General features: G+C 40.3%; 1 protein-coding gene across 2 annotated transcripts in view; it reads left to right on the top strand.

The window, feature by feature from the left end:
• Positions 1-375: 375 nt before the first annotated feature.
• Positions 376-18,185, top strand: part of lrrk1 (leucine-rich repeat kinase 1) — a 49,624-nt gene continuing 31,814 nt past the window's right edge. The window contains exons 1-12 of one of the 2 annotated variants that reach the window (XM_031879708.1): positions 376-1,380; positions 2,999-3,162; positions 4,060-4,197; positions 6,683-6,795; positions 7,399-7,475; positions 8,030-8,159; positions 9,714-9,826; positions 10,283-10,497; positions 11,526-11,687; positions 15,626-15,798; positions 15,936-16,056; positions 17,071-17,230. In XM_031879708.1, the coding sequence (XP_031735568.1) occupies positions 1,188-1,380; positions 2,999-3,162; positions 4,060-4,197; positions 6,683-6,795; positions 7,399-7,475; positions 8,030-8,159; positions 9,714-9,826; positions 10,283-10,497; positions 11,526-11,687; positions 15,626-15,798; positions 15,936-16,056; positions 17,071-17,230 (1,759 nt within the window). In that variant the 5' untranslated portion in view covers positions 376-1,187. Of the gene's footprint in view, positions 1,381-2,998; positions 3,163-4,059; positions 4,198-6,682; positions 6,796-7,398; positions 7,476-8,029; positions 8,160-9,713; positions 9,827-10,282; positions 10,498-11,522; positions 11,688-15,625; positions 15,799-15,935; positions 16,057-17,070; positions 17,231-18,185 lie in introns of both variants that reach the window. The other variant, XM_031879707.1, reaches the window with a different exon arrangement.

Genomic DNA, 18,185 nt, shown 5'->3' on the forward strand with positions numbered 1-18,185 from the left:
TGTATATGTATGTATATGTATATGTGTGTATATGTATATATGTGTGTATATTTATATATGTATGTATGTGTGTATATGTATATATGTGTATATATGTATGTATATATGTGTGTATATGTATATGTATATATGTATATGTGTGTATATGTATATGTATATATGTATATGTGTATATATATATATATGTATATATGTATATGTGTATGTATATGTATATATATGTATGTATATGTATATATATGTATATATGTGTATGTATATGTATATATGTGTGTATATGTATATATATGTATATGTATATAGTATATATATGTATATGTATATAGTATATATATGTATATGTATATGTATATGTCTATATGTATATGTATATGTATATGTCTATTTGTATATGTATATATAGATAATTGGCACATAACAAGAGAAATTAACAATTTACACAGGATTAAAACTGGAAAATGTACTTTTACTTTCACTGGGTCTTTAAGTGTCCTTAGAATCGACGGCTGTTTCTGAGCTCTGTTCGCCAGGATGGAGATGGGTGATGACCATGTCAGGTTCTCTGTGATGCTGAGTCCCAGGAACCTAAAACTGTTCGTTCCACCTCAGCGCCATTGATTACTGCTCATTTAACTTTTCATCACTTGAGTAAAAGTATTAAAAAGTAACTAATATTCTTAAGGTTCATGTTTTGAATGCAGGACTTTTACTTGTACTGTTTTATTGGTGCTTTAAACCTGATTAAAGGATCTGAATATTTACATCCTGTCTGTTAGTGTCTTGTTAGCCAGCAAGTGATTTACCAATCCATCTTCAAAGAGGACAGCACTTGAGAGATGCTGAACCCAGTTGGTATTTGTCAATGAATGACTCCAATGCATCTGCTAAGTTCTCCTGAAACCACAATGTCTCATTGTCTGTTTCTACATGTGTTAAATACAGATGCAGTAATACGTATATTGTATTCCCCTGCTTCCAGGATTTGAGCTAATCTAGGCTGAACAAGTTCATTCTGTTACTGGACACACAGATATTAAACTAGTATTGATCTCCTCTCACTTTGGCTAAAAGTGCAAACAATCTTATTTCTCATCATGTCAGTGTTTAAGTATTCCCTCACCGAAGCTTTTACTGAGTGAAGGGCAAAGGCTGATTAAACGACTGTCCTGAATGGAGCTGCTTGTGTCATGCTGAGGAAACTGTCGGCTGTCTCCCTCTCAGCCTGTCTCTCTCTCTCTCTCCTCTGCTTCAGTTTACAGCAGATAAATCTCTCCCAGAACCAGCTCACCAGTTTGCCACCCGGACTACTCCATCTGACCAACATCCAGAGACTTTCTGCTGCCAAGAACCAGCTCACAGTCCTGTTTGACATCCCATCAAGTATGTTCCTACGCAACTCATATCTATCTGTTGTTTGTATGTGGGAAGAACATTTTCATTTAGATTTAAGAATATATTGTATTAACTTAATTGTTGTCAACTGCATGTCAAGGTTATTTAGAAAGAGTTGGCTCTAGAGCTGTTCAACGTGTTTCTATTTGATTGTTGAGAGAAGCAAACTTTTGAAATGTTGCAAAAAATAAATTAGAATTGACCGCGTTTCCATCGACTGGTTTTGAGCGAATAAACTCAGCTACAGTGCAGTTTGGTCCAAAGTTGGCCCCGTAGGCTATGTATGACTGTTATCTGCCAGTAGGTGATCAGTAAAGGCGTTTCCCTATCTCAGCACAAAACAACTCAAACAAGCGTAACCACTTTTTTGTTCCTCAAGAAGTTTGTTGCCATTTCAATACAGCTTTTCTAAAGCGATACTTTAAAATATGCAGACAAATACATGAATGAAAACAGCTAATGAGTATAGCAACCGCTAGACTTTAGCATCAGAGCTGTTTCAGATGTGATGCTCTGGTGCACTTGACTTAAACTGGTCCTGAAACCCAACTGGAAGGAGGTTTTAATTTAGCCTGTTAGTCACTTAAACCTGCAGGTCTGAAGCTGTAGTTCAGCCTGACTCAATATTCATTTTTTTTTTTAAATAAGTGTTTACCAATAAAGATACCCTGTGTCCAAACACATGTTATGTCCCCACACTTCTGTGTGCTGCTGTTAGAGAGCAGTGATTAGCTTATTAAAGACAAACCACACAGTGAAATTACAGTGTTTTGAGCTGTGTAGTATTTTTTGAACCAGTTCTTTTGCCTCCCCGCAAGAGACGGCCGTGGTCGAAGGCATCATGTTTTCGGGTTGTCCGTCCGTCCGTCCGTCCGTCCGTCCGTCCGTCTAGGCTGTTCTTGTGAACGCATTGTCTCAGGAACGTCTTGAGGCACATCCTTTAAAGACCTTTACACCTGGACTCAAGGAATAGCTGATTAGAATTTGTGGTCAAAGGTCACTGTGACCTCACAAATTATGTTTAGCCATAACTCAATAAGTCATATGTTAATTATGACAATTTCACACAAATGTCTTTAGAATAAAATGATGAGGTGATGACATTGTGGACAGACATGGATGTAAACTGCAACATGACTGAGGCGGTAATAATGATGATGGTCACATGTAAGTTATTAGATAAATGGACTAATAATAACATGACTTTAAATAACAGAGGTCAGACAACCAAAGATTATCTTTTAACATCAGTTGTCTGAAATGTCAGAATATAATGAAACACGTTTTTCTGTTTCCTATGATGTCCTCAAATGTTTTGTCCAAGCAACAGTCCATAACATTAGGATATTTAGTTTACAATCACATTAAAGAGAGAAGAGCTGAACACCCTCCCATTGGTTAGGAGGGGCAGAGATACTCAATATTCATCTATTAACAGTGGGGATATATTGTGAATGAATTCATGTGGTTATTACAGCCATTTATACAATTATTGTCAGATAAATAGAGGTTGCCATATATTAACCATTCTATTGTAGTTGTTGATTTGTCATTCGTGCCGGTCTGATTTAGACTTTGACTGTGTTCTTTATTTCCATTCTGTCAGCTACTAACTGGATCGGTCTGCGTAAGCTGGAGGAGCTGGATGTGTCTGATAACTGTCTGACCAGTCTGCCCACGGCAGTCATGCACTGTTTGAAATCCCTGAGCTTCCTCAACGTGTGCAGGAACTCACTGAGCAGCTTCCCTGACCCCTGGGCGTGTCCACTGGTAAGAAACGACACTGCTAGTGATCCACTTCCTGTTTGATATATCTGCTGATATTTGAGTTTTCTTTTCATCAAAATAGAATTTTCCAGTCGCTGATGTTCTGTGTATTACTGTATTGAGCTCATTTAATGAAATATTTCAATATAATTGTTTGATAGTTAATCGCGTTTGCCATCCATAGAGGGCTCATTACTGCATTTGGTTTGTTATGGATCTTTTGATGGTTACACTCACTCATCAGTGTCACTTCTTGGTATAAAAGCGGTTTGAGAGGCTCAGCTGCCACATCAAACATACAGATGCAGCCATCTAGAATTTCCACCTGGTCCGTGACGGGGACAGGCGGATCCTGGCCGTCCTGGGCTGAAATGAGACCCCTCCTTGATAACGTAGTGAACAATGTCGTGACCCTTAAAAGAAACAAAAAAAACCGACAACCTTTATCTGTGTTCCCTGGACCAGACACGAAGGGGCTGTAAGGCGTTGTAAAAGGCACTTCATTCAAACTCATAAACAAGTGGCGATGAATACAGTGTGCAAGATTAGCTTTGGACAGACACAGAGGTGCGCAATTACTGACGCACTCACACGCGACCAATCACATGATCCTCCTGGTGCAGGTAATAACAACAGACAGAGTACTTTAAAGTTGGGACAGAATTTTAGAAAGAGAATAGACAGAACATCGCACTGCATTATCTTTTTATTGACATTTATAAAGATATTAACTGAAATATTTAAAACCACACGGTAATGCCTTCATCACATTGACAATTGTTTTTAGGGGGGGTTACTAGAAGAACATTTGTAATACAAATACAAATCCGTCAGTGAACTGAAATGATGTTATGTATCGACATAATAACACACATGGATATTCTTCTTTCTCCTCTGCAGAAGCAATGCAAAGCTTCCTCCAATGTGATCGAGAGACTTCCAAACACCATCTCCATCTTCTGGAGGACTCAGCTGCAGGAGGTGGACTTCTCTGACAACAGCCTGAAGGAGCTGCCTTCTTATATCTTTGAACTGGAGGTAGGAACTACCATCTGGATCTGTTACTGTGCACCTTTATGTGCACAGCTGGAGAGTTAACAGTGACAATTCTATGAATTAAATACAACATCAATGCATTAATATAAAAATAACAGTAGTCCGACTTCTGTGTGTGGTCAGTTGAGCAGCCTCCAGATGGCACTGCTGCTGTGTGGTTGACTTCATGTTTGAGTCATTGACTTACATTCTTGGTCTGCAGCTTAGAAGCACCAGGGTAGTAATATAGTGAGAATGATCAACATAATAATAATAATTATGTTTATTTATATAGCACTTTTCAAAAACAGAGACACCAAACCAACATGAATAGTACAACGATGGGCCTCATACAGAAAACAGAACTAGCACATACCAATGATTTCAACATTTTGTCCTGTATGTGAATGAAATGAGTGGTTCAGATCAGTACATGAGTGTTCGTACAGACGCTCTGACTTTCTTCACTGCAGAAAAACAGTAGTTTGGTTAAATAAGTATACTGCTTTAATCTAAATGAATTGGAGTTTAAATATGTTATTAACAGCAAATGATAACATCAATAAAAGCAAACCTAACAAAAATGTAAATTATGTTCAGTGAATTAGTATGATGTACATCATGGCTGCCAGTTTACTGACAGCTTTCACAAGTTTTTTTGTGGGGGTTTTTTTAGTTGCAGTTAAATAGTTTTAAATTCTGACTTTATGAAAGTCGATGTCGGGAAAAATATTGTCATCGCAAAAGCTGTGATACAGTTTATTCTGTCATCCACCTCCATGACTGCCACATCTCCTCGACTGCCTCCCATGTCAGTCATGGATGTCTTTCCCCTAACACCACCACAGACAATGATTCATCTGCTGATCTCCAACAGACTTAGTCTCTGTGTCGTGAGGTTCCAGCCTGTCTCCTACAACATGACGTTCCCATACAACCTAACTGCATTCTCAATTATGTTTCATGGGAAACTTGTTTTCCTTTCGAGTCACATAGACTATATTACAAGTGGACGTTGTTTTTGGCTGTTGGTTTTTTTTGAAAGCAGAAGACGTGTTTAGACAAGCAAAATGTAACAATTAACTTCCATGAAGAGAAAACACATTGTGAAAGGGTTAAAGTTATTAGACCGACAGACAATGTCGTGGCAGAGACCTGTCAATAACTGTGTAGCCCCGCCCTAAAGCATCCCCTGCTTTATGGTCTGTTTGACTCTAAATGGACCATAATGTACTAAATGAACATCATGCTGTATTGAAGAAGACTTGAAACTAGAGATTGAGACCATAAACTCATGTTTACAATGTTTACTGAGGTAATAAATCAAGAGAGAAGTAGAGTTATTTTCTCATAGAGAGAAACAAATTGAAACAAAACAAAAATGCAACAAAACCACTTGCTTTGGTCTCATAAAACATGTGTTATTTGTTACTGAAGTTACAAATGTAAATCAAAATCGTTTTTTCAGGTTCCACACAGGACATGAACAGTGGTCTCCTGGGTGATGGCCTTTTCTTTAGTCTGACTCATCTATCACCCCATCCTGCCCTCCATGACTCCATAACTTACATATTTGTGATTCGTCAAAAATATAGGTAATACAGGAGGAAATATGTTTTCGCTTGAATATTTATTGAGTGAAGTTTTGTTGTATGGGAAAGTAATTTTAATAAACCAGGCTGGAGATTCTTTCTTTTACTGTCTGAAACTTGCCCATAAATGGAGGCGAGCAGGAAGCCATGTATGACAAGCTGAGGAGAGTTCGCTGAATAAGCCTGGGAACACTGGTACTATGAAATGTCCAAACAGATTTAAGATTTCCATATACAAAAATGTTGTTTCATTCAGCCCAATGGAGGATTGGACAACCAAGTCATTCATTGATGTGAGAAAAGACAGTAAGCCGTCCTTGTGCCCTCAGTGGTTGGCTTTAGTGGCCCACGCTTCTAGTCCAGTATGAACTATATTAAGTTATAATATGTTGATGCATTTTATTTGAGTCATCAATCAGAGGTATTCTGAAAACCAAAGCATTTCATTCTTGGGAATCTGTTCTGCAACCCAATGTGAAACAGATCTTTTGGTACAAGAGTGTGTTTTGTGTACCTCCATTTGAAATGAATTGTATTTGTTTTTTAAATATGTGATGTAACAAGATATCTGTTTTTGAGAAAGGAGCTGCTGCTGCTGCTTCAAAACACTAGAACAACCTCTCCTTCATAATGTCAATGGTTTTTCTGACAGACTTGGCTGCTCTTTATTTCAGAACTCTATTTAGCTTCAGACAAGGCCTGAGTGAATGAATGATGAGAGTGTGAATGATTTGAAGCAGCTAACTACAGTGAGAACGTTGGAGCTTGTGTTCTCATCACTGTACAGGAGAGCTGGCCAGTGATCCAGTCAGCCAGCTGTCTGTGTATTTCTAGAAGGAAAATGTGAATGTGTGGTTTACAATATCTCACCCTCCTCCCACTCATCCTCCCATCAGGCTCTGGTCTTGTTGAGATTGTGTGGGAATCACATCGTGACACTCCCAGCCCCCAGTAAGTGGAAGTGCTCTCAGCTCAGGACCCTCGATCTGTCCAGGAATCAGCTGGGCAAGTAGGTCCACACTGAAGACACACACTGCCAGCTGTTACTGAACAACCCGGCCTTTCTCCAGAGTTTACTACATGTCATGTGTGAAAACACATTCTGCAGTTCCAATGCATGTCTATCATTCAGCCAGCTTTCAAGAGAGTTTGTGATGTTTAACGATAAAACCAGGGTTGGGCTTTGATAACATTCGATCAAATCTGAGTTTGCTATAAAATCCTCTTATTTTCAATGACTTATCAAAGCTAAGTAGGTTAAGCTTTGGACCTTTGTTGGTAACTCAAGGTAGCCTCAGCTAACACTCAAAGATTAATGTTCGATCCGTCATCACCTGTTGTTGGATGACAAACACAGTAATTCTAGTAAGACTAGATAGATCTGATGCAGCTTGTTTGGTTCCAGCCTTTACACGTTTGTACTGAATATTATTTACTGTATCATGCTGGGCTTAAAGTAGAGTTCTTGTCGCTCTTGATTACTACTTTTGTTCTTTTTTGTCTCGACAATTTTCATATTTATAGATATTTGTGTGCCTGTGCAGTAAAGGCTACTGTTTGTAGATGGGGAGTGTTCCATTTATTGTTACTGTATTACAAATTGTGTCTTAAGAACAGAGGAAGGGCCTAAATCCAGGAGGCTGGCCTTCTTGACTACATGGAGCAGGAGGGACCCGGACCCAGACCCAGGTGGATCTGCTTTACACACATGGAAATAATTCAGTTGAATAATGTGAACCTACTCATAATGTGGACTAGATGGTGTCGGGACTGTAAGGTCAGACTTACACATGCTTTCTGCCATTATTCAGTCCCTCCATTAAATGACCAACAAAGAAATAATCCCCCCCTTACTTCAGGGCAAAATAAGTCCCTTACATTGCTTTAAAAGAACATTTTATTCACATGATTATTGCAGAGGTCACTAAACAAACCTGGTCTCCCCCCGACTCATGACTTTAGAGTGAGAACGAGATCCTGATTAATGTCCTGTAATCCTCTGATGACACGATGTAGTTTGATTAAATACCTCATTATTGTGTAACTGTATCTTGTTTGTATTAGTGTTGCATAGTGTTTTACATGCTGTTTCAGAGGAACTGCATCATGCCAAGAATGTGCTTCTGTGGAACTGTCTGCTTACTTTTTAAATTTCTCTGGAAATGTTTGGCCTGAGTCAGTAACTCAGTTCATTCTATTAACTGTATCTAGCCGTGACCCTCTGTATGGCTCTGTCTTGGCAGTGTGTCCCATAGAGTTTCCCATGATTCTGCGGGATTCACTGGAAGTGCTTTCCTTGAATGACAACCAGCTAGAGTGTGTTCCCCAATCAGTGTGTGGTCTGCACAGCCTCACTGAGCTCTACCTCTCCAAGTGAGTCCCTTTGTCTGTCCACCAACACTCACCTGCACCCTTGCCCCTCCCTATTGGTGTCAACTTCTATTCTCCAGATCTGTGTGTTGGTCTGAGAGGTGCCGTGCTGATACACTGCTGTTATAGAGTCAGACTTTTCTGTAGTCTCGTGTCTCTTTCAGTGATCAAGATTTAAAAAAAGTAAAACAACAGTTTCTGGCTACTAGATAATGCCTCCATGCACTTACCATGGTTCCCTTTAGCACACAGCAGGGGCCATGTTCACCAACATTCTACTGAATACACAGAGCTCAGGTAGCCTAACGCTGTGATCACACCAAGCACAAAGCTTTGTGAAAAAATCTAAGTTCATGTTTGATCAGGTCTATCTGCAAGACGACAAGCAATCAACTCTTAAAAGGCTTGTTTTCTCATTTGAGTTTAAATCGATCAGTGCTGGGCTATGCTAACATTGTATCTGTTCCATCAACACTCAAATAACCTCATCTAGGGACAAATATGGCAGCGACATTATTGCTTATACCATAGACAACCTATGCTTTAATAACATACATATTATCATAGAGCTCTGGGTGACCGCAGACAGCTAGTTTAATTTTTTCCTCCTTATCTGATTCAACAATGTTTAGAAGTTTGTGACGACAGGAGAAAAATCTCACAGCTGCTTTTGCAACACAGCGGCACACTAAAATCTAGCTTGACTTGAAATATTTCAACCTGCACGAATACGCAAATGTCGCGAATTCCACAAATTAGCTTCGTTCATGTCTTTGTGTTGACTAATTGCACCGAACAGAAAATGAGCTTTGCGCTCGTGTGAACACACCGTTACATATTACCCCTTATTACATCTTATTATCTCTTATCATCTCACTAAGCTTGCAACACCACCTCTTTTGTGAGGACCTGAGATTCAATTTGATCTTTTTTAATCTTAATGAAATCTTGAATGCATCAATGTGCTGCTTAATTTTCAGCACTTTTGCACAGTTTATAGGTCAAACACAATAATCTGTACTGCCACATACAGTATTGAAATGGATGGATACAGCTGAAATCAAACTCAATTTAAAACAGTAATCATTTCATCAGTTTTCAGTACAATTAGTTGTGAGCCTCAGACGTTGGTTGTTTTTTACACTGAAGAACATTTTCTTCTAATATGTCGCCAAAAGTCAAATAGTTTTGGCTTCGGTCCCTGGGAACCACGGCTTTGTGTGAGGTCAGTCCTCCTGCTACAGCTGTTTGCAGCTGTTTAATACAAGCAGCAAACTGCTCTGCTCTCACGCACCCAGTGATTGAATTGTTTAGGAAGTTGTGGATCCACAGCATCCTGTGGCTGCCAAAAACCACTTTGCATTTCCATCTGTTTTTGAAAACCCTTGTGAGCTCAGTGAAGGTTCACGAGATCTAAAAAGTTCCTTTTAATAAAATTGGGAATAATAAAACGTGTTCATTTATTAAAAATGGACAATGTCATTTGGATGGTATGTTTAAGCGTCCTGTCTTTCATATGACTCGCTGACCACGTTGTCTCACCTGCTCTGGGAACAGTAATCCTGGAATCCGGGAGCTTCCAGCGGAGCTCAGTCAACTCTCCAACCTATGGCAGCTGGACATTGAAGACCTCAACATTACTAATGTCCCCCAGGAAGTAAGAAAAGAAGGTACTGTCTAACTGTCTTTAAACACACCCTCAAATGACTTTTCAAAAGGAAACATTAGGCAGGGGCCTCTTGGCCAGTATGAACAGGAGGAATGAATACAACAATCAAATCCTGTTGTTCTTCATGTGGGCACCTGACTATTGTTTTCAGTTACACTTGTAAAACTGTCATCCTTTCCTTTAATCAAAATCTACAGTTTGCAGTCTACAACGTCTTAACGCTAAGAGTAACCAGCAATTACAGCAGTCAGATTAATGTACGGGAGTGAAAAAGAAACGTATAGAATGGACCATTTCAAGTGGCGTACAAGTATGTCAAAATGACACTTATGTACATTAGTTGAATAAATGGCCAATGGCACTATGTTTTCGATGTGTTGCAGCACCTGTCTATAGTTTTATGGTAACGGGTCATTCCCAACACTACAAAACCCGAATGTTGACATTGGTTTTTCAGGTCCTGCGTCTGTCCTGGCTTTCCTCCGGGCCCACCTTCGAAAGGCAGAGCCTTTTAAGCTGCTGAAGATGCTTGTGGTTGGTCCACCGAGACAGGGGAAGTCGGCCCTTCTGGAGGCTCTACAGACCGGCAGGGCGGCCCCCTTCACCCCAGCAGAATGCAGCATCTCCACCTCCACCTGGGAGCTGGACAAACCCAACGGAGGCAGAAACAGCGTGAGGAAAACAGACAGTATTGTGTACATTCAATACACACAGTGCATGACCAAACCGGGTTTACCAACTAGATGAAAAATAGATGTCCACTGTGGGGACCCCTAACGACAACAGCCACAAGTGAAGAAGAAGTGAAATATCTGTCAATATCTGTCAAGCAATTCGACATTCAAATCCATACAGTTAATGTATCCAAAACCTGTGATCAGATACCTGCAGAACTAATGGCATACCCATCAGACAGAGCTAGTCTCTGTTTAAGTGTTAGCAATTAGCATATGTTTAGCTCACATTATCAGACCCCAGTGCTCCCAACAGGGAGGAGGGAGAGCCAGGAAGAGAACCTGCTGTGAAGGGAGTTGTGTTGGAAGTCACATGTGGAGATGTCCGGCTCTTTGGAGGCCTCACCGGGGGCCGGGAATCGGGGTTAAAGGAAACGCTGGTTCAACAGTCTGGTTGCCTATCTGCCGTGTATGACTGTGATGTTTGACAGTTGGAGAGTGCAGGTGGAACAGATACCTGCCGCCTTCATGTGGCTGTAAAGAAAGTCCACTAATTGTCATGTAAGAATTACGTCTTGGTGGCAATATTAACAACATTAAAACCTCATCTTTTGTGTGTTTTCACATGACACCTGGTTGAAAAAGGTTGAATGAAAGAATATGATAATGGGGTGGTCTGATTTTAGAGAGATTAATGTACAGTATGTGCCTTCACCAAATATAGTGACAACAGTGCCGGTTGCCAACTATTTATGCTCCACACAACCCCAAAGATTCACATTTACGAATCAGACATCAGCACCTTCAGAAACAGAGTCCCTGTTTCTCTGGAGAATCCACAAAACACTTTGTCAACAGTTTCATTGGGAATAGTTTTTCGTCAGAGTAGTTTCAGTAAAAACTGTGGAAATGTTCTATAAAATAAGGGAGTGGATCTTTAATCATGACTTTCTTTACTCGTGATCTGTTCACTTTCCAGAACCTTGTTTAGAGTTGACTTAGCGCTTGTCTTGTTCAACACAGAAGGACTCGGTGGCCTTCAACGTGTGGGACATCGGTGGTCAAGCGAGCATGTCCACGGTGAACCAGTGTTTCTTCACTGACAAAGCCCTGTACGTGGTGATCTGGAACCTGGCTCTGGGAGAGGAGGCTGTGGCCAACCTACAGACATGGCTGCTTAACATAGAGGTGAAATCTCTCTCTCACTCTCTCACTCACATACACACTCACTCAGAACCTGGTTCCAGCTGTACTTAAGTGCGAGTGGGTCAGAAAGTGAAGGGCGGGACTGTGGTGGTATTTGTGTTTCCAATGGGAGGAAGGACGGATCTAAATTCAAAGAAAATCATTTGGTTGCCAGACCACTTCAACCAAACCCAGGCCAATAGATGTCCTTTAATGGAAGCATGATGACATGGAAGATGTTGAAACTGCTTGCATCATTTCACTTAAGTGGTTGATTGAAGCCTAATAACTTACTCTTGACATTTACTAATGCCTCCCTTTGCTTCCTACTGATTTGTTGGCTAGTTTACATTATTAGTAGCTCCTTTTATTGTATAGGTTGGAGAGGAATTTCCCTCTATTGCAACTTTGTCCTATGAGTTTTGTCTCATTCGGTCTTCATCCTGCCAAAAAAATATTAATGAAAATGATAGCGTGCATCAATTTACAAGTATAGATAAGATACTTTTATTATTGAAAAATCTATACGTTTTCAGTAATGTTATTCTGAAGAATCCTCTTTGTTTAAAAGGTCTTTTTTTTTTCTTGAAAATCAGTAAATGAAAATCTAAAAAATAAACTGCTGCTGGTAGAAAAAAGGTCCTAAAGATTAGTACCACATTAAGTGCAGACACATTGATAAGATGCATGGAAAGAGATTGTAAACAAAGTAAAAGGAATATGCAAGAAACGCGTAATGTCTTACTGAACACAGCAGGTTAACAGAAGTAACACTGAGGTCGTAGTCAGACAATAGGCTATCAAACCAGGAGGATCTCATATCCGTCCCTCCTCGCCTCTACCTCCTTCTTTTCTCTACACAGTCTTCCCAGAATCTAATAAACAGTAACACACTTTCATTACACTAATTAAAAGCTGCAGTAAATGGAAGAGAGCCATGAAAATATATATTTACAGCGGGTAAAATAAGTATTGAACATGTCACCATTGTTCTCAGTAAATAGATTTCTAAAGGTGCTGTTGACGTGAAATTTTCACCAGATGTCGGTAACAACCCAAGTAATCCATATATATACAAAGAAAACCAAACAAATAATTTCAGAAATTATGTTGTGTGTAATAAAATGGAATGGCACAGGAACAAAGTATTGAACACGCTTACTGAAATATATTTAATACTTTGTACAAAAGCCTTTGTTGGTAATGACAGCTTCAAGATGCCTCCTGTTTGGAGAAACTAGGCGCATGCATTGCTCAGGTGTGATTTTGGCCCATTCTTCCACACAAACAAGTCTTCAAATCTTGAAGGTGCCGTGGGCCTCTTCTATGAACTCTGATCTTTAGTTCTTTCATAGATTTTCTATTTGATTCAAGTCAGCTGAATTCCTTGGCTGTGTGTATGGGATCAATGTTGTGCTGAAATGTCCACCCTCGTTTCATCTTCATCATCCTGGTAGATGGCAGCAGATTTTTATCAAGAATGTCTCGGTACATTTTTCCAGTGCTGTATGCTGAGAAACAGCCCCACACCATGATGCTCCCACCTCCAAACCTCACTATTGGTATGGTGTTGTTGGGGTGATGTGCAGTGCCATTTGACCTCCAAACATGGTGTGTATTATGGCATCCAAAGAGTTCAAGTTTGGTCTCGTCTGACCAGACTCTATTCTCCCAGTACTTCAGCCTTTTTTTTTGGAATATTTTATTTTTCCATGTATTTTAACAATGCAAGAGAGCATACAGAACACAGTAGATTAAACATTACACAAAAGTACATAACAAGTTAAGAAAGAAAAACACAAATAGATGAAATAAAATTAAGCAAATAAATAATTCCCCCCACCCAAAGAAAAATATAAAAAATAAAGTTGGTGCATAAAGTGACACAGCACAAAGAGACTGCAATGACAGTGTATATTGTAAATCAGAGCTCTAAAATAAATGATATCTAGTCTCTTTCTGAGACTATATGTAATCTTTTCAAGAGGAATACAACTGTTTATTTCCACAGACCATTTGTCGATGAGAGTGGGGGAATCAGACTTCCATGTCATTGCGATACATTTCCTGGCCACACAAAGCAATTTCTGCAAGTTTAATTTGGAGCTTCGTTAAAGACCTGTTGAGAGTTGTGAAGTTTCCCAGTAAACATAGCTCAGGATCTAATGGAAAGGTAACCCCTGTGATCTTAGTTATTGTATTACAAAAGTCATACCAAAAGGACTTTACCTTTGTGCAAAGCCAGGTACAGTGTAGGAAGGAGCCAACCTCTATACCACATCTGAAACACATTTCTGACAATTCAGGTTTGGATTTATGTAGCTTCTGTGGGGTGAGGTACAGCTGATGAAGAAAGTTACAATGAACAAGTCTGTACTGGGCATTAACCGTTGCTGATAAACTGTTCTGGCACAAATCTGACCAGAGTTCTTCATCAATTGTTATATTCAAGTCTGATTCCCATCTCATCCTGGATCTGTGTACTCCTGGTTTTGGGCCCTCATTCAGCAACATGGAGTACATTTTAGAAATACATTTGTACACATTTCCCTGGTGAAGCAATTTTTCCACATTAGTTAACACAGGTAGAGTCATTCCAGAGCCCAGTACTTCACAGGCTTGTCTAAATGTTGTGCAGCAAACTTTAAACGAGTTTCAACATGCTTTTTCTTCAGCAGTGGAGTCTTGCGTGGTGAGCGTGCATACAGGCCACGGTGGTTGAGTGCATTACTTGTTGTTTTCTTTGAAACTATTTTACCTGCTCATTCCAGGTCTGTCTGAAGCTCTCCACAAGTGGTCCTAGGCTCTTGGACGACTCTTCTGATAATTCTTTTCACTCCTCTGTCAGAAATCTTGCGAGGAGCACTTGGTCGTGGCCGGTTCTTTCCACTTCCGGATTAAGGCCCCATCAGCGTTCACTGGAACTTGCAGGAGTTTAGAAATCCTTCTGTAACCAATGCCATCAGTATGTTTTGCAACAATAAGGTTGCGACAGTCTTAAGAGAGCTCTTTGCTTTTACCCATCATGAGATGTTTCTTATTGTGACACCTTGGTAATGAGACACCTTTCTATAGGCCATCAGTTGGGACTGAACCAGCTGATATTAATTTGCACTGACAAGGGGCAGGAGTGCTTTCTAATGACTGATAGACGTCAGCTGGTGTCTTGGCTTTCCATGCCTTTTTGCACCTCCCTTTCTTCATGTGTTCAATACTTTTTCCCTGTGTCATTCCATTTTATTACACATAACTTAATTTCTGAACTTATTTGTTTGGTTTTCTTTGTATATATATGGATTACTTGGGTTGTTATTGACATTGGTGAAAATTTCACGTCAATAGCACCTTGAGATATATATTTACTGAGAATAATGGTGACGTGTTCAATACTTATTTTACCCGCTGTAAATACATATAAGTCATCCTACAATGAATAAAGTTCAGCTATATGTTACATGTTTTTATTATGGCATACATCGTAGACAACACAACACAGTGAAATTGAACCGCTCCTTTTAACCCATACTAAGTCTGACAAGTTGCAAACTTCAGTTAGGAACGGCTGAGTTTGTGAGTGGTAGGAATGTCAGAACTGTCACTGTTGGAAGTTTAATTATGGCTTCAGGCTTCTGTTTATGTGTTAACCTCATTTCAATCAGGTGTTTGCCCCCGAGTTCATTTCTCTGTAGGCACTAATGATAAAAAGTGAGTGTTAACGATTGACACATCTGACCAAGTGCATATGCTGGCTAAAACAGCATGTGAGGAATTATTTTTTTACTCAAAAATGTTTATTAGTATGGAAGCATTCATTTTCATGTGAACAAAGTTCCATACTTGGGTCATATGATGACAACTCAACCAAACTCCATCTGCTGAGGAAGAACATAAGAAGAGGATGTTCTATAAACATGTTGGCTCCTGTGTGTTGTGGCTTGTAGGCGCGAGCACACAACTCTGCCGTGGTGGTTGTGGGAACACATTTGGATCTCATTGACACCAAGTTTCGCACTGAAAGACTGGCCACGTTGAGAGCTTATGTTCTGGCTCTGTGCCGATCCCCGTCAGGGGCTCGAGCCACCGGCTACCCTGACATCACCTGGAAACACCTGCAGTAAGCACACCTTTGACTTTTCATGGTTTGTTTAAGCTTAATGCCAGTTGGCACTAGTATCAGCTTTTCAGAACATCTGTTCATCTGTCTGGTGTGTGTGTGTCTGTGTGTGTCTGTGTCTGTGTCTTGGTTCTCAGTGAAGTGTCCTGTAAAACCCTGGAGGGTGTGGATGGGCTGAAGAAGCTGATCTACCAGGTGGCTCTCTCCATGAAAGACAGCAGCAGCTCAGCCTGTGGCAGTAAACTGCTGGGCAGACTGGTGAGTGAGAGCGTGTGACTGGGACGCTCCACACTGTCTGTGTAGAGAGAGTTTGGACCAACGGGGAGAAGCTGTTTGCTTACATATCACTGACAGAGCTTAAAGACAAAGCTTTCTTAAAATGATCCAATATGTTTTCAATAGTTTAATGGAGACATACCATGCACATTTTTCAGGTTCATAATGGTATATTTGGTTTCGACTAGAACGTGTTTACATGCCTTAATGTTCAAAAAACATATTGTTTACTATTAAATATGTGTTAAATACATATTAAATAACCGTTCAATAAAATAAATAAAAAAACAATCAGACCTTACCTTACGTGACACTCAAGTGGAGGCACGCATCGCTGCGTGCTTTGCTGACATCTCGAAGTGGAAAACCGACCTACTGTTCCTCCCGGGGAAGGGTTGCCTGCACCGAGACCTGTCCATCACCATTGATGAAACCGTGGTGACGCCAACTCGGACTGCGAGGAATCTGGGTGTGACGCTGGACGACCAACTGTCGTTCTCAGCAAACATTGCATCGGTTACACGCTCCTGCAGATTCCTGCTCTACAACATCAGGAGGATTCGCCCTTCCTCACTGACGAGACGGCGCAGGTGCTCATCCAGGCTCTTGTCATCTCCCGCCTGGACTACTGCAACTCACTACTTGCCGGAGCCCTGGCGTCGGCCATCAGACCTCTGGAGCTTGTCCAGAAAGCTGCAGCTCGCCTGGTGTTCAATCGCCCCAAGTTCTCCCACAGGCCACGGTCAAGCCCTACACCCATAGTCACACACATAGTCAGGCAACAGTAAAAACAACAATATGACCCACATGTATCAAACATGGCACCGACACCATACAAAGGCTTATTGTTGTGGCTTTGGTACAAATGTACTGGAGGAGCTTAGTACAGTAGTTCCTGTGGTTAGTTCCTGGAGCTATTTGGTCAGAAAGACTCAAAACTATCAAGAACTTCCTGATGTTGTTCTAAATCACAGACAGATTTGATTCCTCCACCAGATCCCCAGGAGCTACCTGACACTTAAGGAAGCAGTGATAACGGAGAAGCAGAGGCGAGACGCTGAGGGGGAGGTCCTATACCTAACTGATGACCAGCTGGACCGCATCATTGAACAGAACCCAGGAAGTGACATCAGAGACTATGAGGACCTGCAGACTGGTACTGTGGCTTGTTCAGCACCTAGATTTGAAAGTCATTTGTTTGACTTGTTTTTTTTTGTAACCTTAAATGATTTTCTTCTACAAAAGTGTATGTCCAGCATTTCTTTGTGAAAGCTTTCCATTTACTTTGGTTAGCCTCACAAAAGCACCCTCAGACAGCCCTGTGTTTGTCAGTGATTGGGCTGGAGAGGGGCTACACCCAGGTGCATATGTTGGATGTGTTTCCATTCACATTACCTACAACAGTGGAGCTACGCCAACACTCCGTCCACTGATACACAACTCTCATACACGCCAATCAGCTTGTGCTAACCTGTGCGCATGTTGCAAGCAGCATACGGCTAAAGGTCTCCGGGCAAAGCTTAGGGCTCGACAGTAATGGCTTCCAGCTTGAGAAACTGGCAACCAATTCTAGCTAACAGCCAAATGTAGCAAACGTGCACTCAAAATAAATACATTTGTCATATTTGTTGCGTTAGATGTATGAGCTACTTATCCATAGTCCGTGTATTACTACAGTAGATGGCTGTCGGCAAAGCCCCGATAAATTTGTTTGTATTTATGTATGTATTTAGAATATTTTTTGACATGGAACTGAACTCAAAGTGAAAACATATCTATACGGTTTCTGTCAACATAGTTCTGTGGTTATGGATTATTTTAGATGTCTAAAATACACTTTAATGCTTCCCCCGTCCACAGCAGTGCATAACTTTGCTCTGACTATGGATAAGTACCTCATACAAAGAGAAAAGAAGATCAGACTGGGCCAGTCGATGAAGTCTAAACTACTGCTCCAACTCTTTCTTATTCTATAATTAATACCTATTGGTCTCCCGATGATGTTTAAAGAAAGCACTATATGTGTATATATATATATGTGTATATATATATATGTATATATATGTGTATATATATATATATGTATATATATGTGTGTATATATATATATA

This window comes from Anarrhichthys ocellatus, unplaced genomic scaffold (genome assembly GCF_004355925.1).
Source record: "Anarrhichthys ocellatus isolate YVR2014 unplaced genomic scaffold, GSC_Weel_1.0 scaffold369, whole genome shotgun sequence".
NCBI lineage: Eukaryota > Metazoa > Chordata > Actinopteri > Perciformes > Anarhichadidae > Anarrhichthys > Anarrhichthys ocellatus.